Source organism: Nuphar pumila, chromosome 12 (genome assembly GCF_984573655.1).
Source record: "Nuphar pumila chromosome 12, dmNupPumi1.hap1.1, whole genome shotgun sequence".
NCBI lineage: Eukaryota > Viridiplantae > Streptophyta > Magnoliopsida > Nymphaeales > Nymphaeaceae > Nuphar > Nuphar pumila.
The window spans coordinates 33,432,623-33,452,746 of record NC_143260.1 but is presented as its reverse complement, the minus strand read 5'-3'; the positions used below and the strand labels follow the sequence as shown (position 1 = coordinate 33,452,746).

The window sequence follows — 20,124 nt, the reverse complement described above, 5'->3', positions numbered from 1 at the left end:
TAGAGTGGTAAATTGGATTGAAAATGGAGAGCCAGAGCGACATTCAACAAGTCACGATGCTTGCGTTCAACAATACCATTTTTTTGTGGTGTTGCAACACAGTTGTGCTGATGATGGATACTATTGTCTTTAAGAAAAGTCTGAAGATCTTTAGAAAAAAAATCAGTTCCATTATCAGATCGAATGCGTAAAAGATTGGTTTGAAACTGGTTGTGAATTAACTTAAGGAAACTTTTGATAATATTGAATGTCTCAGACTTATACCTCATGAGATACACCCATGTGCATATGCTATAGTCATCGACGATGGTCAAGAAAAATGGGCCCCGAACATAAAGGGAGTTGAATATGCACTCCATATGTCGCAATGAATTAACTCAAAAGGTTTGGACTAGGATATAGTCCCATAAGAGAAGGGTAACATGGTTTGTTTGGCTTTATGACAAACGCAACAAGGGTCATGAGAATTTTTATCATTAACTTTATTAGAATTGATAAGAACTTGAAGACGAGAATTTGATAAATGTCAAAGACGAAGATGCCAAAGAGAAGGAGTTGAAGTATTCATGACATGGTTACTACCACCCTCAAGGATATAAAGATTTATTTGCAGCCTACTCATTCCAATCGTTGTCTTCGAGTGCGGGTCCTGAAAAACACAGCGATCAGTATCAAATATAATGGTACATTTCAAATCATAAATTAATTTACTAATAGAAATAAGATTAAAATTGAAATGAGAAACATAAAGCACATTATATAAAGTGATAGTGGGGGTTAATGAAACGCTACAAGTATGAGTGGCATGGGTGGATGTCCCATCAGAAAGACCGATGGGTGGAAAGAAAATTGGTTCAAGAGAAGAAAGGGTAGATATGGAGTTGGTGATATGGTCTATAGCCCTGAAATCTATGATCCAACTCTAAGATACAAATAGACAAATGAAAGATGTGGTTATGTTACCTGTAAGGTTGGCCATGGATGGATTGGGTTGGATACCTAGATTGACAATGGCCATAATTTTATCATATTGTTCTTGAGTAAGTTTAGAAAGAGGAGAACTTGAAACTGGTTTTGCGGGTTCAGTAGTGGGAACACAAGCATTAGCCTGTCTAGGGAATCAAGCATTAGGAGGACCCCTTGGTCGGTTAGGGAAACCATGAAGATAATAACACTTTTGCTTGATATATTCAAGATGGCCGCAATGATCGTATTTTGGTCGTGGATGTGTTTGTCTTGTCCTTGGTGCATCGACTTTGACAGGGATATTGCTTCGATCAACTGCTGCAGCAGCTGACTCATGTGATGGCATAAGACAAAGGTTACGTTGTTGCTCCTCTTGGATGGTCAACGAGTATGCCTTGGATATACTCGGTAAGGATGTCATGAGGAGTAATTGATTATAGATGGCATTGAAACTATCATTAAGGCCCATCAAAAATTGGATGAGCCGTTCACGTTGTTGGAGATCTTGAATAACCTGCATAGCGTCACACAAACACGATGGAATCTTGATGTAAGTTGACATTTCGTCTTATAAACCTTTTAGCTTAGTGAAATACACAGTTACGGGAGATTGATCTTGCTTGAGATTGATTATCTCCTGTTGGATTTAGTATATCCTGAGAGCATTTGATTAAGCAACCAGGATAGCACCATATTGTTAGATCGCTTTCACATGGCAACATTTGGTGACAAAGATTTGGGTTTCGTGATGAATCTGTCAATGAAACCTAATTTATTTTTGGCACTTAGTGCCACAACTATAACCCTACTCCACATCAAGTAGTTGTCTCCAACAAGTTGTTGTGATACTAAGGATGTCCCTGAATCATCCGAATGATGAAGGAAGAATAAATTGAGCATCGACTCTTGGGTATTCTTGGATGAAGCAATCATGTTGTTTATGTTATTTGACGCCATAAAAGACAGCACACAAAAGAGAAGAGGAGATGCACGATGGCCAAATGAACGAGTCGGGTGTGATGAAAGGCGCAAAATCAATGTCTCTGCTTCGATACCATGATAAAATAGAGATAAGAAAAATAATAATATTTATTTCTCTGAATATGAGTACATAAAGTTTCTTCATGGGGTGTGTATATATAGCTTCTAGCTATGATAGAGGATATGCGTTAACAGTACATATTCTACAGAGTTCCAAATGTATGCTGATGGTTAAGAGTTAGAGATAGATGGTAACTCGGTATGGGTTATCCAATAAAGAGTTTGTTATCAGCCGGCGATAACATGATGACTCACGATAGAGTTATGGTGTTAGCTAATAGAGTACGTAGGAATATAAGTCAGATCTAGATTTGATTTTAGTTGATCCCCATCGAAATTCTGAATCCAAAATTGATTTGATTGTGCTAGATGCGATTAAATCTGACTTTATAATGCTTAGATCGGAACCCAATTGCATTCCTAATCGAACTGTCCAAACCTGACTAAACGGTTTCAGAATCAGTCAGATATATCCAATCCGGATGCAAACCATCTAATGGCATCAAAGTAAATTATGCAAAACATAAGGGGTATCAACTGTGGGGTAGTGAAAAACGCTGAAGATTTCTCAAATTGGAAAAAGTCTCTCTTTCTTTTGAGTTTTTAGCCTTTGACTATGTGTCCCGAGTCATCCGTCTACCTTATTTTTCTTTATTCTTTTCTCTCCTTTTTTCTTTTACTTCCCTTGTTGGGGATTCTTGTTTCTATAAGTAAATTCTTCTTCTAAATTTCTTTTGACTCTTTGATGCTTCAGAATAGTAGAGATCTCGTTTGTGAGTTGTGGTTTTCTTCGATCCATCGCTTCCACAAGGTGGGATTTTTTTTTTGATTTTTTTGCCTTGTTTGAATATTTCTTTTGGGGCAATTTTGATTTGTTTTTGGTTTTTGTGATTTTGGAGATGTTGGGTAGTTGTCGATTCTTTTGTTTTTTTTTTGCATTTTGAGTTTGTGTGGTTGGATTGTTGAGTTTTAGGGGTGTTTGCTGTTTTCCTTTTTCGTGGGTGATTTTAGGGATAGGGTTTTGTGGATTGAAATCGTGGTTTTTGAAAGAAAGAAACCATTTTGAGATTCTCTGGTGGTTCTCTGAGGGTCCGTGGCATTTGGGTAGTTCTCGTTTTTGGTGTATTTTGGTTCGGAATTTGCTGAAATTCGATCGGATTTTCTTGAAATTGAAGGAATTTGATTAAGGTTTTTGTTTGTATGCGGTGTTTGTGTTGTGGTTCTTGATTCAACTCTGGTTTGGAATCGTCGTGAATGATGGAGGAGCTCCTTTTGTTTTCTATTGGTGTTGAAACGATTCGTTTTGGTCTTTTTTTGTTGTGTGGGCATCTGAAATTTAAATGATTTAGTGTCTGATACAGTAAAATACTACATGATTTGTATGTGTTTCATTTGAATCTTTTTGCAACCCTTCAATTTTTGCAACAAGCTGAGAATTATCGGTTTTCTTTCTGTTCATAATATGCTTAGGATTATTGAGGGGAGCTGTTGATTTGGTCTGAGCCCTTGTATATAAATTAGAAAGAATGGGTTGCTTCACGGTATTGAAGAACCGAAGAAAGAAATACGATCGGTCTGCCCATGCGAATCCCGGCGACCTCATCACAAATCCACAGTCTAGCGTACGGTCTCTCCAATCGGCGCCGCCAAGCTTTCGAAATAGAACCAAGTTTGAGGCGCTTGAGAATCCGCACAATGAAAGGATACGGGTTCTGTCCGCTCCTTCGAGTTTGATCATCTACGAGAAGGAAGACAGTATGGTTCAGAAGAGGGCAGTGGGCAAAAAGCATGCGGCTCTTACGACGCACCCACTTCCTCTCCCTTCGCCGCAGGGTGGTTCTGTGCTGAAGCAAATGGCCAGCTTCAATTCAAACTGCAACAGCGGCCCGATCGATGTATCTGGGCCGCTCCCATTGCCGCCTCTGGGCGGGCTTCGATGCTTCTCATACGATGAAATAGCAGCTGCCTGCAACAATTTCTCACCGGATAGGTGCCTTGGGGAAGGACTGTATACAACTACCTATAGAGCTTCATTTGGTGCTGAATCCTGTGGTTCAAAGACTTCTGGAGCAACTGTTGTCCCCCTTCACCTTTCCAAGCAGGTACATCTTCATTGGTGTGCTTATTCGGATTTCTGTGCATTCACCATTTGCTTATGCATCTGAATTGTGCAACTGCATGATTTATATTTTCCGATCAATACGGATATTTCAATGGATTCTTGATGTAGATATATGTGCAAGTAATATGGGTCTGCCACTTGGGCAATCTGGAAGCACCATTTCTCTAGGGCTCTACATTTTGATTAGTAGATTGAATCGATTGGTGCCATGATACATATGATCTGATAAAAAGATCCTGATTTGCACTGAATTATTGTCAAATTGTCATGAAGACTGGCTGATGAAACTGTGACAATAATATTATTTTTTAAATCTTTTCTTTTTTTGCAAAATTGTGACAATAATGCTGCAATGATGTGTTTCGAAATTGTTCACTGTGGGATTCATGGTCTAAACATTGCTGAAGAGAGTCATTTATTAGAAACATGTTCATTCCTTTTTTATTCAACAACTGCATTCTGAGGGACTAGAAATGGGGTTTCATCCTATCATGAATATACTCATCAGGAATCTGGGCACCAGCATCTTTCTTCAGAGCAACGAAAGGCTAAAAGCATAGTGGATGTAGTTGAAAATTCCTTCTGAGATTACTATGCTTGTAACAGTACAGTGGAATTACTGTTTTCATTTTTTCCTTAAAACCATTATTCCTTTTCTTTGCAGTTTCTTGTTTTTTATTTTCGATAATTTCTTTTCCGATTGTTCACATCTCTTATGTTCATGTGTCAACAGGGGTATAAGGAATTTATGAGCGAGATTAACAAGATTGCATCTTTGAAACATCCTCAGCTATGTAAACTGATCGGAATTCATGCACGGGAGGGCTCTGATCAGGGGATGCTGGTTTTTGAGAGGCTTTTCCATGGAAGCTTGGATCAGTTGCTGTATGGCAGATCTGATGGGCCTCCAATTGATTGGAGTACAAGAATAAAGGTTGCCCTTTCTGCTGCTCAAGGGCTTGCATTTTTGCACGAGGAAGGACCTTTTCAGGTATTTCATGATGTTCATTACTGTTTTCTTGCCCTTTTTTCTCCCTGTTTAGATTCTGTACATGATAGGAAAGATGTGCTGCTTGGTTGTAGATTAACTTGGCTGAATTTTCATCATCAGAAGCTGTTCGAATACCTAGATGGAAGGAACTTTGGACTATCCTTTTAGGATTTATTTTTTCATTTAATATTTTGAGATGTTGCTTGCATATGTGGCATCATTAAAGACAATCATTGTCGAGCATTTTTTAGTTTTCAAGAAATGAACATCTTTTTCTGAATGTATGCAATGAAATTTGCCAGCTTCCTCTTTGCTGAATCGATTTATATTTCACAGGCGATGTACAATGAGTTCAGATCTACTCATATACAGATTGATAAAGATTTTAGTGCAAAGCTCTCTGGTTATGGTGCTGGCATTTGTGATGCAGAATCTGATTTTTCTTGTTCAACAGTAAGCACCTTTTGTTTCTTTTTTTTCCAGTCTTCAATTGCTATTGTGCACACTAAGATGCATCGGAATGATGTCCATGATATGTTTTTTCTGAAAACATTTTGACCAGTTATTAGATGATCTGTGTTTCTTCAATGACTGAGGCATTGTCATTTGCATTCTTCAGGCATTAGCAAACCTTTCTCCTGAGACTGTTGAACGACGATTGGTGACCCCAAAGAGTAATGTTTGGAGCTTTGGAATCCTGCTTCTTGAATTGCTTACAGGTCGGCAAAATCTAGATACTCATTATCCAAAAGAAGAGCCCAATCTTGCAAAGTGGGCAAAGGCTTTCCTCTCTGATGACTGTCGATTGTCTCTGATCATCGACCCAAAATTAAAAGGACGTTATCCAGCTAAAGCTGCAAGGATTGTCATCGAAACTGCCGGAAAATGCCTGGAAAGAGACCCTTCAGACCGACCCACCATGCGAGCAGTCGTGGAGTCACTCACATATGTACAAGACATAAAATATGCTTGTCGATTCCCGTTGCAAGAGCCAATCTCAGCCTCTCAACCATTGAATGTTGGTACTGGACTCAACCACCATCCGGTGAATCTGATGACAAGGTCCCCCAGCCTCAATGGCATTCCTTTGCCAGCTGGTGGTTCCAGATCATCACCATCACTGCCTTGTCGAGTGAGGCCGCTGGTTTCTCCACCAAGACCACTTTCTCTTCCACCTCAAACTTGCTCCTTTGCGGTGTCTTTAGAGGGCTCGATTCATGATGCTTGCAAGTCGATACCCCCGGCAATGTGAAGTGCTGGCTTTTAGTTTTATTGCTTGATATACGGTAATTGGTAAAATAATATTTTTTTTATTTTTGTATTTATGAGAACGAGATGAGAAGATATGGGTGGAGAGGTGTAGATAGAAGAATGTGGTAAAGTGATGGATTCATCTGGTTTTAGTGTTGTTTCTCCGTGTACATACAAGGGGAGGGTTTGTTGCAGGTTGATGTGAGCTTGTTCAACCTCTAAATTGAAAGAGACTTTCGTTTTTTCCTTTTGTACTGCTGCTGCTACTGCTTCCATGTATAAAGAATGCGCATCCCTAATATGGGTGTTGATTGTAAAATCATTTGTACAAGGAATCATTGCCAAGGCAGTTATACAAATGTTTCCAAAACATGGGCACTGAATGCTCAATGGCATGATTTCCATGAATCAGTTGTTTTCGCATTAGATGTCCATTTTTCTAGGAGCTCGATCATCAAGTCGCATAGTCTTGTGAATGCTGAAAATTGCAGGAAACCAGAAGTATTCGGTACTTGTTCAGGTGTTTGTTACCCAGTTTGACAAGAAAGCTGTTTTTTTGTGCTTATTTTGTGGGTCTCACCGCAAAGAGGCTTTGTTTCCCATGAAAGAGGGTTTCTTTCATAGGAAAGGGCACGAAACAAACACCCCTTTCCCTTCCATTCAATTTTGTCACGAGAAAATTGGTGTGGCTTACGCCGAACAAAATCTATTATCACCAAAATAAAGAGGCCGTACCCAGTGTGGTCTTGCATTCAATGTGCTGAGCAGACTGGAATCAGTCTAACCTTCTATTTTCCTGCAAGAAACGGCTTCTCTTCAAGAGTTGAACTTGTGTTACTTGTTCGACAGCCCAAGCACTTTGTCATTGCACCAAGCATTTTTTTTCTTCTTTTTGAAAGAAACCACCAGGATCGGACCCTAATTGGCCTGCTCTATAATGGTAAGCCCCAAGAGAGTGGCTTCAACTCTGTCCTCAAGTTTAGATCCATGAGAAGGTTCATATTGTTCATAGGTTTGATTTCCAGTCAAGATCAATATTTGATTTAGATGACATATTTAGTTCGAGTTTCAGGTCCAAGGTTGGCCCAATGAGTAAAGGACCAAATCAGAGCCAAATTGGAGCCAAATTTTGTGCCTATCTTGTCCTAAATCTGGGACCTGGTCTGAGAGCTGATGTGTTCAAGTCCAATTCCCCATGATATCCGATCTAATCCTTCATGGAATTTGACAGTCTCAAGCAACCATTGTTCATGATCTGATTCCTCAAATTATATTTAAGCTATAGTCAAAACATGCTTATATAGCTTCTGTTGATGATACCTTACCATATATCCTGTGGGCAATCATCAGCTTTCAGCATTTGATAACAGCCATTGTTTATGATCTGGTTCCTCAAATTGTTAACTTAGTTTAGAGTTCCTGTTGACTAGATTACACTAGCTGATGCATTAGTCTGAACATCAACATGTTCAAACTTTAATGTCTTTGAAAATGAGCACCTCCCCATCAAAATGAAATTAACTTTAATATTCTCACTTGTACAAACAACTAAAACACTGACTCTGCTTTCAGCTAGGCAATCACCCAGGACACCAAAAAAAGAAAAAATCAAATAATTAAAATAAGATCAGATTTAAAAAGCAAAAAAAAAAACTTGTATATAAAGATTTGACAAACACTATTACAAAGGGAAAAAAGAAAAGGATAGTGATACAAACATAACTCCATATGACTTCAGGTAGCACCATTTTTCATTTGATCCACAGGAAGATATGCATCTTCAGCAGCTGTCTGCTGTTCTTGCACTGAAGGAGCAAAATGACTTTCATCTGGTTTACTCTCACTTTCTCTACCTGGCAACATACACGCACCTGAGTTTATTTGCTGATCACTAACCAAGCTAGTGAGCCCATGCTGCTTCAAATAAGTCTCCAGTGGCAAACTCGCAACCTGAAGAAGAGTCATCATGCTAACTCGTGATGCGCTCGATCCTATTAAGGAATCATCCTCTCGATCTGGATCACAATTTAAATCTATTTGCCCCTTGATCTCCTCTTTGCTAGAGACCTTCAAATTGTTGCCTCTCTCTTCCTTCTCAGTTACAATCCTGTGGCTGCTGGATTCTGGTGTGCTTGCTTGCCTTGTTTCATTCTCGATTGTATCAAGTTGCATTGAGCATTTTGATGCACTATCAACATCTCCTTCCTCCTTCGTCCAGGCATTTTTCTTTCTAGCTGTCTCAGCTTCCTGTTCTGATTGGCGCTTCTTCCTGCGCATCATGAGGGTCTTGAACCGGCGCCTGACAGTCATGCACACATTGCAGGTGCATGTGGGTTTGTGCTTTGGGCCCTTGCCGCTGGGTGGCTGGATGCACACAATGCATGAGCAACCAGGGCGGTGGCGTGGATGTTTGGTCGTCGTGGCTGTTGATGGTGCTGTATCACCACCCTCACCAAGAACAGCAACGGTGGCCAGTGCATCAAGGGCAGACATGTCCCTTGGAATGGGCTTTGGACTATCAATAGCCTTACGCTTTTTAAGGTCTGCATAGTCAAAGAACACAAGAAGATGTTCAACTCCTTTTTCTGTACCCGTTAGTGAAGAAAGTTGGTTTACAGTTTACATAGAACAAATTGTATGAAGTATTGGAACATTTGTACCCAAAAAGAAAAAGGAAAAAGCCTAAACCCAAGAGACTTGATCACAAATCCAGGGAGCAAAAGGGTGAAAATACTGGAAAAATGATCGAGATTTGCACGAAACCAAATCAAAGTCATAAAATTATTTGAAAAACAGAAAAAAGGATTTCTAAGTGTCTATTAGACAAACCATGGTTCTGAGAAATAAACCTTAGAGGCTTCAGAAACAAAGCAGCAAATCCATAATTTCTTCGACGAGCACAACTGCAACCACTATTAGTTTTCTAATACTACTGGTTCAGGTGAATTCAGGAATTCTAGTTGAAGCCAGCTAGGGTTTCTAGCAAATCAGGAAAAAGAAAGAGGGAGAGAGAGAGAGAGAAGAGAGAGAGAGAGGGAGGAAGAATCGTTAATTCTCATTAGGTCTAATCTCACTTAAATAGAAAGATTAGACTAAAACATTGTTTACAATAATGCCCGGAATTCAGGAATTCTAGTTGAAGCCGGCTAGGGTTTCTAGCAAATCAGGAAAAAGAAAGAGGGAGAGAGAGAGAGAGAGAAGAGAGAGAGAGAGAGGGAGGAAGAATCGTTAATTCTCATTAGGTCTAATCTCACTTAAATAGAGAGATTAGACTAAAACATTGATTACAATAATGCCCCTGACCTCTTAAGTAGTTACCAAACTACCCATATGCATATGTACGGTGACTGCTTCTCAACACTCAACACTAGTATTGCAAATTTGTTGCATTTGAGAGGTGCATCTTAAAGTTGGAAAGATTATGCATGGCATCTAGCAGATATTTCTGTGGCAAATTCTCACTGCTGCATGAAGGCCAAGCTGCAACCATCCCAAGATGAAATAATCCATAAATAGTCCTCAAATAGCCTGTCCTTTCGCACAAACTTTAGAAAATATCCATGCAGATTAACAAGCAACCACTTACAGTTCCCCCAAACTGTGGCTAAAATGGCTTAAGGATATGTCATATACTATTATGGTTACAAGTTGCAACTACTGTATTATCTACAACATTCTGTTCAGAGAAAGCAACTTTTTTGTTCATCTACTGTTTTGCAATCACATGACAAACAGTTCCCATATCAATATGGGTTAATGTGTATTAGCATCTTTTCCCCCCCAAGCAGAAGTCACTTCATTAATAAATAAACAGCAAGATAAATGACAGCAATAATACCACCTAGTAACATGCATACCGAAAAGCAAACAGACATGCTGATGAAAGAAGTAGACAAGACTATAAATAGATCCAAAGGATGAAAGAAAAAAAGCAGGGAACTTCCCAACCACATTAAGCATCTCCATTCCATAATAAATAATTTACCCCAGGATTTTTCTATATGATGCATAACCAGCACCATTATTTAAGAATCTACAGTACCATGAATCTTAAATAGCATTTGGAATAAAAAAACAATTCTTGAAATGGATTTGACTGGAAAAATTGGTACAAAAATAAAAGCATATTAGAACACCAAGAAATGCAGATGAGGGTGGGGAAGAAAAGCAAAGCAACTTCACTTATCTAAAAGATATTATAGCAATATACCAATCAAATGGCCCGTTTTTTCAATGGAATGTGCCTCCTAAAACAAGTATCAACTGTAAATCAAATGCTTTCTTCTCTCTCGCATAAACAAATAGCTTTAACTTAAATCTTGAAATTGGGATTCAATGATTGACTGGTAGAGTCACAGTATATTTAACCAACTGCTTTTGGTTAACCATTTCAAGTGGCTGACCAACTCACATATTGTCAACACCCATTTCTCATTGATGAAATGGTTTCTGATTTCTCTCCTGAAAATAAATTGATTAATTAAAAAAATTGGGGTTCATTTAAATTGAAAACAGAAATATGGATGACAGAATGGATCTGCTTTGAAGAGGAAAAGACTGGGGCAGAGGACAAACAAGTCTATGGAATTTAAAAAGGGAAAATATGGAAAATTAAATGAAGTCTTACTCTTTTTTTATTGGCAAGATGGGGTTAGGCATGTAAGGAAACAAAGTCCTCCAAAATATATTCACCAAAACAACAAGAGTCGACTCTCAAAGAGTTCCACCAAAGCACCAAAAGAATAAACAAGACACAAAAATAGGCTCACACACAAAACACCCACTAAAGGGACAAAGCACAAGGAATAAAATAATATTTTATCAAATCTATGCCGGAAGACATACAAATAAGAGACCCCTATTTATATAAAAATGTGAGTCTCCAAAAGAGACGTTGAGAGAGATCCCAACGGTCCAAATAGAGTCGTTGGGCTCCCTTCAATGTCTCTTTGACTTAATCAACCTAGTTGACTTCTAACTAAAAAGAAAATAAAAAAGCCAACTTAGTTACTATTTCCATATATATATATATATATATATGTATATATACAAATACGTATATATATATTAAATATTTTTAACACTCTCCTTCAAACTTACGGTTAGATAACCGAAAATTTGTTTAAGAGAAAGTGAAATCTAGGAGCAGTGAGAGGTTTGGTGAAAAAGTCTACCAATTGATTTTCTTAAGTAATATAAGGAAGATCGATAGTGTCATGTAGGTATTTCTCTCGTACACAGTGGCAATCCATCTCAATATGTTTGGTTCATTCGTGGAAGGTTCAGTTGCTGGCAATGTAGATAAAACTTTTGTTGTCATAGCATAGTTGTGATGCTCCTTTACTCTGAATGTCAATGTCAACTAGCAATCTCCTTAGCCACACCACTTTCATATTGGTTATAACCATGGCTCAGTATTCTGCTTTAGTTGAAAATAGAGAAACTTTTTGTTGCTTCTTACACTTTTATGAAAGCAACGAGTCACTTAAAAACACACAAAAATCAGTGGTTGAGTGTCGGTTTTTTACCTCTCAAGTCAGCATCAATATAAGCAATTAAATCTGAGGAAGAAGTAGATAAAAAAAAGTCCTCAAAAAATTGAAGTTTTGATATATCTAATAATGCGCAAAAATGCTCCTATATGAACAGTGGTAGGAGGATGTTGAAACTGACTTGTTGTGTGAACTACATGTGCAATGTCAGGTCTTGTAATTGAGAGATATGACAGAGCCCAAACAAGTTGTTTGTATAGTGTTGGATTTTTAAGTAGTTCCACATCATCAATCTTCATTTTGACATTGACAACATCAAGAGTGTCAACCTTCTTATCATCTGAAATACATGACCTAGCAACAATATCTAAAGCAAATTTAAATTGAGTCAATAAATAACTTTTAGAAGAACAAGCAAGTTCAATACCAATAAAATACTTTTAAAACCCCAAATTAGTTATTTCAAAATATGTTTTGAGAAGTAGTTTAATGTTTTTAACTCCCCGTTTGTCACCTCCTATGATGATCATATCATCCACATAAAGAAGAAGAAGAACAAGAATTCATACTTCTTTAATCTTAACAGACAAGATTGTGTCAGTTAAACAAGATTGAAATCGAGCATTAAGTATAACTTGACTAAACCTGTCATATCAAGCCTTTGGAGATTATTTAAGGTCATACGGAGCCTTATCTAAACGAAGAGCATTTTCTTTAGGAATAATTATACCAGATGGTGCCTTCATGTAAACTTCTTCAACTAATTTACCATTGAAAAACGCATTCTTAACATTCATTTGATATATAGGACATTTGTTCACAGAGGCAAGGGCTACTACGACATCCTAGCAACAAGTGTTGGGCCCCAAACATCCAAATGCACTAACTCAAGCAGCCGTGTAAAGACAAAAAAATTTTCTTAGAATAACAATCTTTTCATCTTGCCAAGAATACAATCTTCGCATGTAAAATTTTCAAAATTACAAAATTTTTCTATATTTGGAAAGTGCTAGATTTTGGATACATTAGGATAGTCAAGTCTTTTATGTCACAAATCCAAATCCAGTTTATGAACATTATAATAAAAGGTATTTTTGGGTATTTTAAAAAAAATTGATGTAGTATAAACCTCATTCTCTATGGCCTTTCTCAGTCATCTTCCCTGATTAACGATCATGCACTCAACAACCAATAGAGGAGACAGACAAAAGATTTAGGTTTAACTTAAAAATATATCTAATTTTTGGAATAGAAAAACTTTTTGAAATATTTTTGAAATTTCATATTCCCTTTATCTCAAGGGATGTCCAATCAACAATGAAAACATTTGACCCGCTTGAGTTACGACATTCGGATAAGATATCACCATTTAGTATCATATGAAATGAAATGTCTGAGTTAAGAAGCCAAAGAGTTATTGGGGTCAAAGATGTCAACAGAAGATACCACGACTCTGGTTGATGAAGTTCCTTTAAGTAGAGGTTTGATAGCTTCTACAAGTTGAGTTAAAGACATGCTCCCAATGTTTGATTCTTCTGTAGCTTTGAGCTCACTTGACTCTTGTGCAACTAATGATACCTTCTTCTCATCGAGCCTCTTTAATTTAGGACAATATGTCTTGACATGTCCCAGTTCACAACAATAATAACAAATATTTTTTTTCTTATTAATCGCACTACCTGTTTTTCATAGTTATTATTGATTGGTCTTCCATAATGTGGTGGTTTGTAAGCATGGAGAAGGTTTACTGACCTAAACACGGTTAGTACCGAATCATTATCTTCTTTAGATGTCTTCCTTTTTAGTCTATTTTCCTCCATACTTAGCTCTTCAATAGTATCTTCAATAGAAGAACTTTTCCTCTATAAAGAAGAGCCAATTTGGTAGACTCAAACTCCGGTCTTAAACCATTGATGAATTGATAGAAATGCTTTGCATCAATTTGTTTTTTACGGAGTTCTATGTCTTCAGAACAATGTCATTGTGGTTCAAGAAAAGCCAACTCATTCCCAAGGTCGGACAACTCACTAAAGTATTTTCTAATATTTTTTCCTCCTTGAGTCAGTGTGTACTTTGTCTTGTAAGTTGCAAATATAAGCAATATCTTTAAGAAAATACATTATCTCAAGATAGTCTCATGCTTTATTTGTATCTTCAAACTTAGTTAGATTCGAGCACTTCTTGATATCAATACTATTAATGAGCTAAGACATAATCTTGGCATGCCCCATTCTTTATTATTTTCATTTTTTCTCGTACGTGGCAATAGCCTTGGTCTTTTCCGCCTCTGTAAGATGTACCTCTTTTTTTTCTTCTATCTTAGTAAAGATTAGTTTAGGTTTAAAATCTGACTCATCTACTAATCCCCACAACCCTTTCCCCCATATGAAGTGCTTCAAGATTGAAGTTTATGTCACAAAGTTTGTGTCACAAAGTTTGTGTCATTAAGTTTGATGGGTTGTAGGGTAACATTATCATTATAATTCATGTTTACAAGAGCTAAGAGAAAGAATAGAAGATAAAGATGAGGAAAAAAGAGAGGAGATAATCAAAAGTATCACGAGCACTCCACCACCAAGAGAACACCATCAATAAGGAACACGAACACACGAGCACTCCACCACCAAGAGAACACCTCCAAAGAAGAGCACGAACGCACGAGCACTCCACCACCAAGAACGCACAGCAATCTCACAAGCACTTGAATAAATTTTGCAAAAGAGAATTGATCTAGTCAAAATCTTGAGTGGTGCACTTCCCAATGCACCAAAAAATCAGCTTGATCTCTAAGCTTTGATACCATGTAAAGAAACAAGGTCCTCCAAAATATATTCACTTAAACAACAAAACTGGACACTCAAAGAGTTCCACCAAAGCACCGAAAGAATATATATGCCACAAAATGGGCTCACACACAAAACACCCACTCTAAGTCACACGGACTCGGCTAAAAGGTCGGCGCACCTGTGTCGACACGCCCCGACACGGGTGCGGACACGAGTGCGGCTTCGGACATGGGGCGAACACAGTCAACTAAGTGTCAAACTCGGTCAATGCACCGGGACCAAGTCTATCCACATTTTGGACTTGGTCAACTTTGACCGAGTCTATTTTTGTTCATTTATTAAAATTAATTTGGACTCGAATCGGGTCCGACCCGGATGCAAGACGGTATCACACTCACAAGCTTCTTTATGTGTTATATTTTGGTAAGTTTGTCTTGTTACTTCAGTAAAATTACTTTTTTATTTTTGCTTTAAAATTTACAATCTTATTAATGTTATATATATATATATATAGTTGTGTCCCCGTGTCCAAATTTTTTTAAATTGCTCCGTACCCATACCCGTACCCCTACCCGTACCCATGTGACATAGCACCCACTAAAGGGGCAAAGCACAAGAAATAAAATAATGTTTTATTGATCAAATCTATGCAAGAAGACATATAAATAAGAGGGAGTTTCACCCCTATTTATATACAAATGTGAGTCTCCAAAAGAGACATTGGGAGAGATCCCAATTTCTCCGAATAGAGCCGTTAGGCTTTCTCCAACGTCTCTATGACTTAGTCAACCTAGTTGACTTCTAACTAAAGAAAATAAAAAAGCTAACCTAGTTAAGTTCTAACTTAGTTACTACACACACACACACACACACACACACACACATATATATATATATATAAAACAAGGCAGACCCTTACCCGAATACATGATAACTATTACATTTCATATAGATCTGGAAACCATTACGGAGGTTTATCTTTCCAGATACGATAACAATCCAAAAAGCATAAAAAGTCTTAGTCAGTTATTATTTCTATAGGTTTCTATTTTGTATGTCACATATATCGGTATCGGCTATATCTCGGCGAGGCTATTTCTTGTGATATTATAGAATAAATCTCGAGAAAAAACTCGGGGCTTAAAAAATAACAAAAATAAGTAAGAAAATATCATGTTTAGACAAAAAATACATAAATAATAAAAGGAATAAGTAAAAAATATAAAAGGAAAAAAAACATATTTAAAATGTAAAAAATAAATAAAAAACAGTAAAACTAATTGATAATATCACGAGAATATCACAATATTCTTGTGATAATATCGCGATATTATCAAATTGGCGATATTTTTGAAATATCATGATATTTTACCTATATTATTGTTTGCTGAATTTACACCGATAATATCAATCTCGATATTTTGAAAATATCGCTGATATATGAGACTATGATCATAGCATATCCTTGTTTAATTGAAATGTTAAGGGCTAAATGAGCCAAAACTTTCTTTTCATTGAATTTAAATGAGAAAAGCCAGACAAGTAGACTGATTTTTCCTGATGCAAGTATCTTGGCAATCCACCTCCATAAGTTTCAGTAGCTTAATTGGGAAGGTGAATCAGACTGCATCAGGCTTTGATGGGCAACAAAAAATCAATTGAACATATTTATGTCCAACAAGAACCATCTCAGAAGGCCAGGGGATGCTGTGAGACTGTTTCCCCTATGCTTCTTATCACCCAGGTCTATAAAATCCATGAACCTGGAGCAAGTCAACAGTCGTGATCTAAATCTACCACATTATGCAGCAAAAATTAGTTTTGGTGATACAGTCTTTGCTCTCACCCATCCACCAAATGATAACTATGAAGCACATTCACAGTCTCCCAACTAAAGAACATTTAGAGAACTTGCCTGTGCTTCAATATCAGCCAGGTTGATTCAAGCTATGAAGTGTGAATTGCTGAATATTCATGTCTAGTAAGACTATACAGCAGAAATTAGTTTTGGTATTCTTGAATTTGCTTTCACCCCTTCACCAAAACAAAGCCCATGAATCAGGTTGCATATACTGTCTCATGCCACTATAAACACCTGAAATGCTGACATGACATGGTCATCCAGGATCATGTATGATCGGCAGTAAGGCTCCAGAATGATGCTAATGCACATTGTATACCTCTGCGGTCTATAAAAGGACAATGGATGGTTACTATGTATCTTTTCGATCAACCACATACCTTCCATGCCCATGCTCGTTAATATTTTATTGCAAGCACACCATTTATGGGAAATTAAATCCTTGTTTCAATGCCTCATGCATCCCATTCAGATTTCTTCATCAAAGATGAAATGTTTCTTTGTTGTCTTTCCATGATACTCTAATTATTTTCTCTAACATATACTATATTCTCAAGTTTCCCACTATTTGGAATGTGATAGTACTTCAAAATTTAAGCTCCAGTTCAGAAAACTAATTGCTCCCACGTTTTCACTTGTTAGGCACTTTAACTCATAAGACCTATAAGGACATTGACATTTCCATCACAATGAGCAAACTTCACACTAAAAAAACATGAGGCTTTCAAGACTAGCATACCAATGCATGCCTATTTCATATAGCCAAACAATTTTGGCTTAGAGCAGTCCTAAAATAATCACAAAAGTGCATGTATTCAATTTCCTGTCTTTTTATTTTTTCTTTTATTTTTTGTGGTTTCAAAAGGTTAAATTAGATTATATAAATTGTTCGAAGTATTTAAACATGTGATAAGAAACGTAAAAATCATATTTTCAAATAGATGGCTGCACATCATAAAGTGGTATTCTTTCTCTGCCAAAGAAGCAAAGATTTTCAATAAAATGGAGGCAACTGTCCTAAAGCAATTAATACCTCTATTCAATCTGAGCAGATCCTGAAGTGTTTTTGAGCTTGTCTCATCAGGTGCAGAACATGAACATCTGCAAAGCAATCATATCATAAAAACATATTAAAATCATTAAGATAACAAAGTTAGTATCTCTATCTCTCACAGTGGCACCTTCTAGAGCAGATTAATTACATTAAGATGGACCATTACTACTTTTCCGAGCAATATCTTCAATTACAGTTATTTTCTTGACAAGATATGTTATTTCTCATTCTTGTACATCCTTGGTGACCTCTTACCACGCACAGTTCTGCAGTCTGCACATTCAACAAGCAACATGCCAATGAAATGGCTAGAGCACTAACCTTTTAGGATCCCATGAATTTTCTGCACATGTCCATCTAGGAGGAAGAAGAGCATCTATAGGCAATCTGCGCCACTTTAAGCAATTATCACATTGAGCCCATTGATCATGTCCCCTGAAATACTAGAACATTAAGTCCCACGGTAGAATTAATTTTGGTTATAAAAAAAGATATGATCTCATTTCCACCAATGGATCCTTATACTATTAGATTTACAATCTAACACAAATTGCATATGAAAGCATAATTAATTAATTTTGGTTATAAAAAAGATATGATCTCATTTCCACCAATGGATCCTTATACTATAAGGTTTACAATCTAACACAAATTGCATATATCCAACTTGAAACTAAATACAACCAGCAGAGTAAAAGAAACTAGCCACACAAAAGCAAAATCGTATTGAAAGGAACTGGGCACATTGTTTTAGGCAAATGTTTTCCAGGAGATCCAAATTTAACAACTGAATTAAAATAAATCACCTACACTGTATAAAACTTGCACAAAATAAGAGAATGATGAATCTAACAATGATGACACATAAAGAAGGATACAAGAAAGACCACATGACATACACAAACACACATCACAAACATCAGCCCCCAACCCCTTCCCCCCACCCCGATTCTCAACCCACTGGCCCTGCTTCCACAATAATTACTATTGTTTGGAATCAATAGATCAGTTGCCATTCATGAAGTTCATTGTTAGCCATATCTATCCTTGTGGCTCCCCATGAAAACCAAAGTCTTGGTTCACCATATTCAATTAGTCATGTTTCTGATTGCTTCCAAGGCCAGAAATTCACAAAAAGGTAGCATTGCACATGTCCAAATAGGATATTTAGCAAAGGGAGGTCATACATTAAATAGAACAAAGAATTCAGAAGGGAGAAATGTAAACCCATGTACTCACCCCGAAGGCCTGACAGTGAAAATAGTTCTCTTTCCAAACACTGGTGGCTCCTGAGGGACATTAATAGAAGAATATAGTAAGAAGAGTACCATGTCCCAATTCAACAACATAAAACACACAATGCCATCAAACAAATATAATGGCAATTCAACAGAAATGTATTTATGAATTTATGATTCACTTAAAGATTCAGATCAAGAAAATAGGATTCATCATATGATCCTATAAGCATTCACTGCAGAATAACATCAAAGGATTTCGATGTCCTTGTTTTTTGAATCATGCTGCTGAACTGTTCTACTATACAGCTTAAATTGTGGCACAGGAGAAACATGGTACAAACCTCATCTTCAAGGATTGTCCTTTACGTGCACTTATAATTCTATTCTACACTCCAGTAGTGTTTCCTAATAAGAAATAAATACAGTAATACTCGATTTATCTTTCTATATAGAAACAACAAATTCATAGATGAAAGGTGGAAAGGTATTCTTTCCCATTCACAAGTTACAACATAAGGCTTTCTTACAGAGGCACTAAACCCAAAACAACACATTTTGTGGCATAACATTAAATCTTAGAAGGCATATTAGTAGCATGTTTTGTTGTCTACATATATATTTTTAGTGACACTTACGGATGTGAAACCTGTTAAATTGTATCTCGTTTTATTGTACACACACACACACACACACACACACACACACACACACACACATATATATATATATATACACAAAGAGAGATACATATACATATATGTATATGTATCTATCGTTATATATATATATATATACTATTTTTCCATCATGTAAACCCCTAGGGGTATTTCTGTCTTTTCCTCTTTTTATGCATATCCACATTAGTGTATATGTTTGTAACTTTCTTTTTTCTTTTTTCTTTTTCCTTTTTTCTTTCTTTTCCTTTTCTTTTTCTTTTTCTTTTTCTTTTCCTTTCCCTTTTTCTTTTTCTTCTTTCTTTTCTTTGTTGACTAAGTCAACTTGGAGGGGGTCCAAACTAGACGTTGGACCCCTCCAACGGTTAGATTTCTAACCATTGGAGGGGCTCCAACGTCTAGTGGGAGCCCCGCCAAGGTTCTCTCTTCTTATAAATAGGGGTGAACCCCCTTCTTAAATGTCATTCAATGCTTGGAGCATTGTTCTCCATTGTTCAATAAAATTCTTTATATTTTTGCATTTGTGTTCTCTTTATGTACTTTGAGTACATCTTGTTCTAAGTGTTCTTGTGCCTTTGTGCACATTTCCCTTTGTGGTGGTTGTGCTTTCTATGCACATTATCTCTTTTGAGATATTTTCACAAA

At 36.9% G+C, this 20,124-nt stretch overlaps 2 protein-coding genes across 2 annotated transcripts in view; one reads left to right on the top strand and one right to left on the bottom strand.

Annotated features, from left to right (window-relative positions):
• Positions 1-2,646: 2,646 nt before the first annotated feature.
• LOC149820612 (putative serine/threonine-protein kinase PBL1) lies at positions 2,647-6,741 on the top strand. The gene is made up of 5 exons (XM_089983038.1): positions 2,647-2,818; positions 3,478-4,109; positions 4,863-5,120; positions 5,457-5,573; positions 5,740-6,741. The coding sequence occupies exons 2-5, from the start codon at positions 3,534-3,536 to the stop codon at positions 6,370-6,372; spliced, it is 1,584 nt and encodes a 527-aa protein (XP_089839164.1). The 5' UTR covers positions 2,647-2,818; positions 3,478-3,533; the 3' UTR covers positions 6,373-6,741.
• A 1,005-nt stretch (positions 6,742-7,746) lies between these two features.
• LOC149820611 (B3 domain-containing protein Os07g0679700-like) overlaps positions 7,747-20,124 on the bottom strand; it is a 38,414-nt gene continuing 26,036 nt past the window's right edge. Inside the window, exons 9-12 of the mRNA XM_089983037.1 lie at positions 18,804-18,853; positions 17,886-17,999; positions 17,544-17,611; positions 7,747-8,914 (exon numbers count right to left, since the gene is read on the bottom strand). Of these exons, the coding sequence (XP_089839163.1) occupies positions 8,106-8,914; positions 17,544-17,611; positions 17,886-17,999; positions 18,804-18,853 (1,041 nt within the window). The 3' untranslated portion in view covers positions 7,747-8,105. The remainder of the gene's footprint in view (positions 8,915-17,543; positions 17,612-17,885; positions 18,000-18,803; positions 18,854-20,124) is intronic.

Excerpts from the sequence above, each read along its gene's own strand:
- LOC149820612 (XM_089983038.1), top strand. The coding sequence starts at position 3,534 with ATGGGTTGCTTCACGGTATTGAAGAACCGAAGAAAGAAATACGATCGG. Across the intron at positions 4,110-4,862 it reads CCCTTCACCTTTCCAAGCAG|GGGTATAAGGAATTTATGAG; the intron begins GTACATCTTCAT and ends ATGTGTCAACAG. Across the intron at positions 5,574-5,739 it reads CTGATTTTTCTTGTTCAACA|GCATTAGCAAACCTTTCTCC; the intron begins GTAAGCACCTTT and ends TGCATTCTTCAG.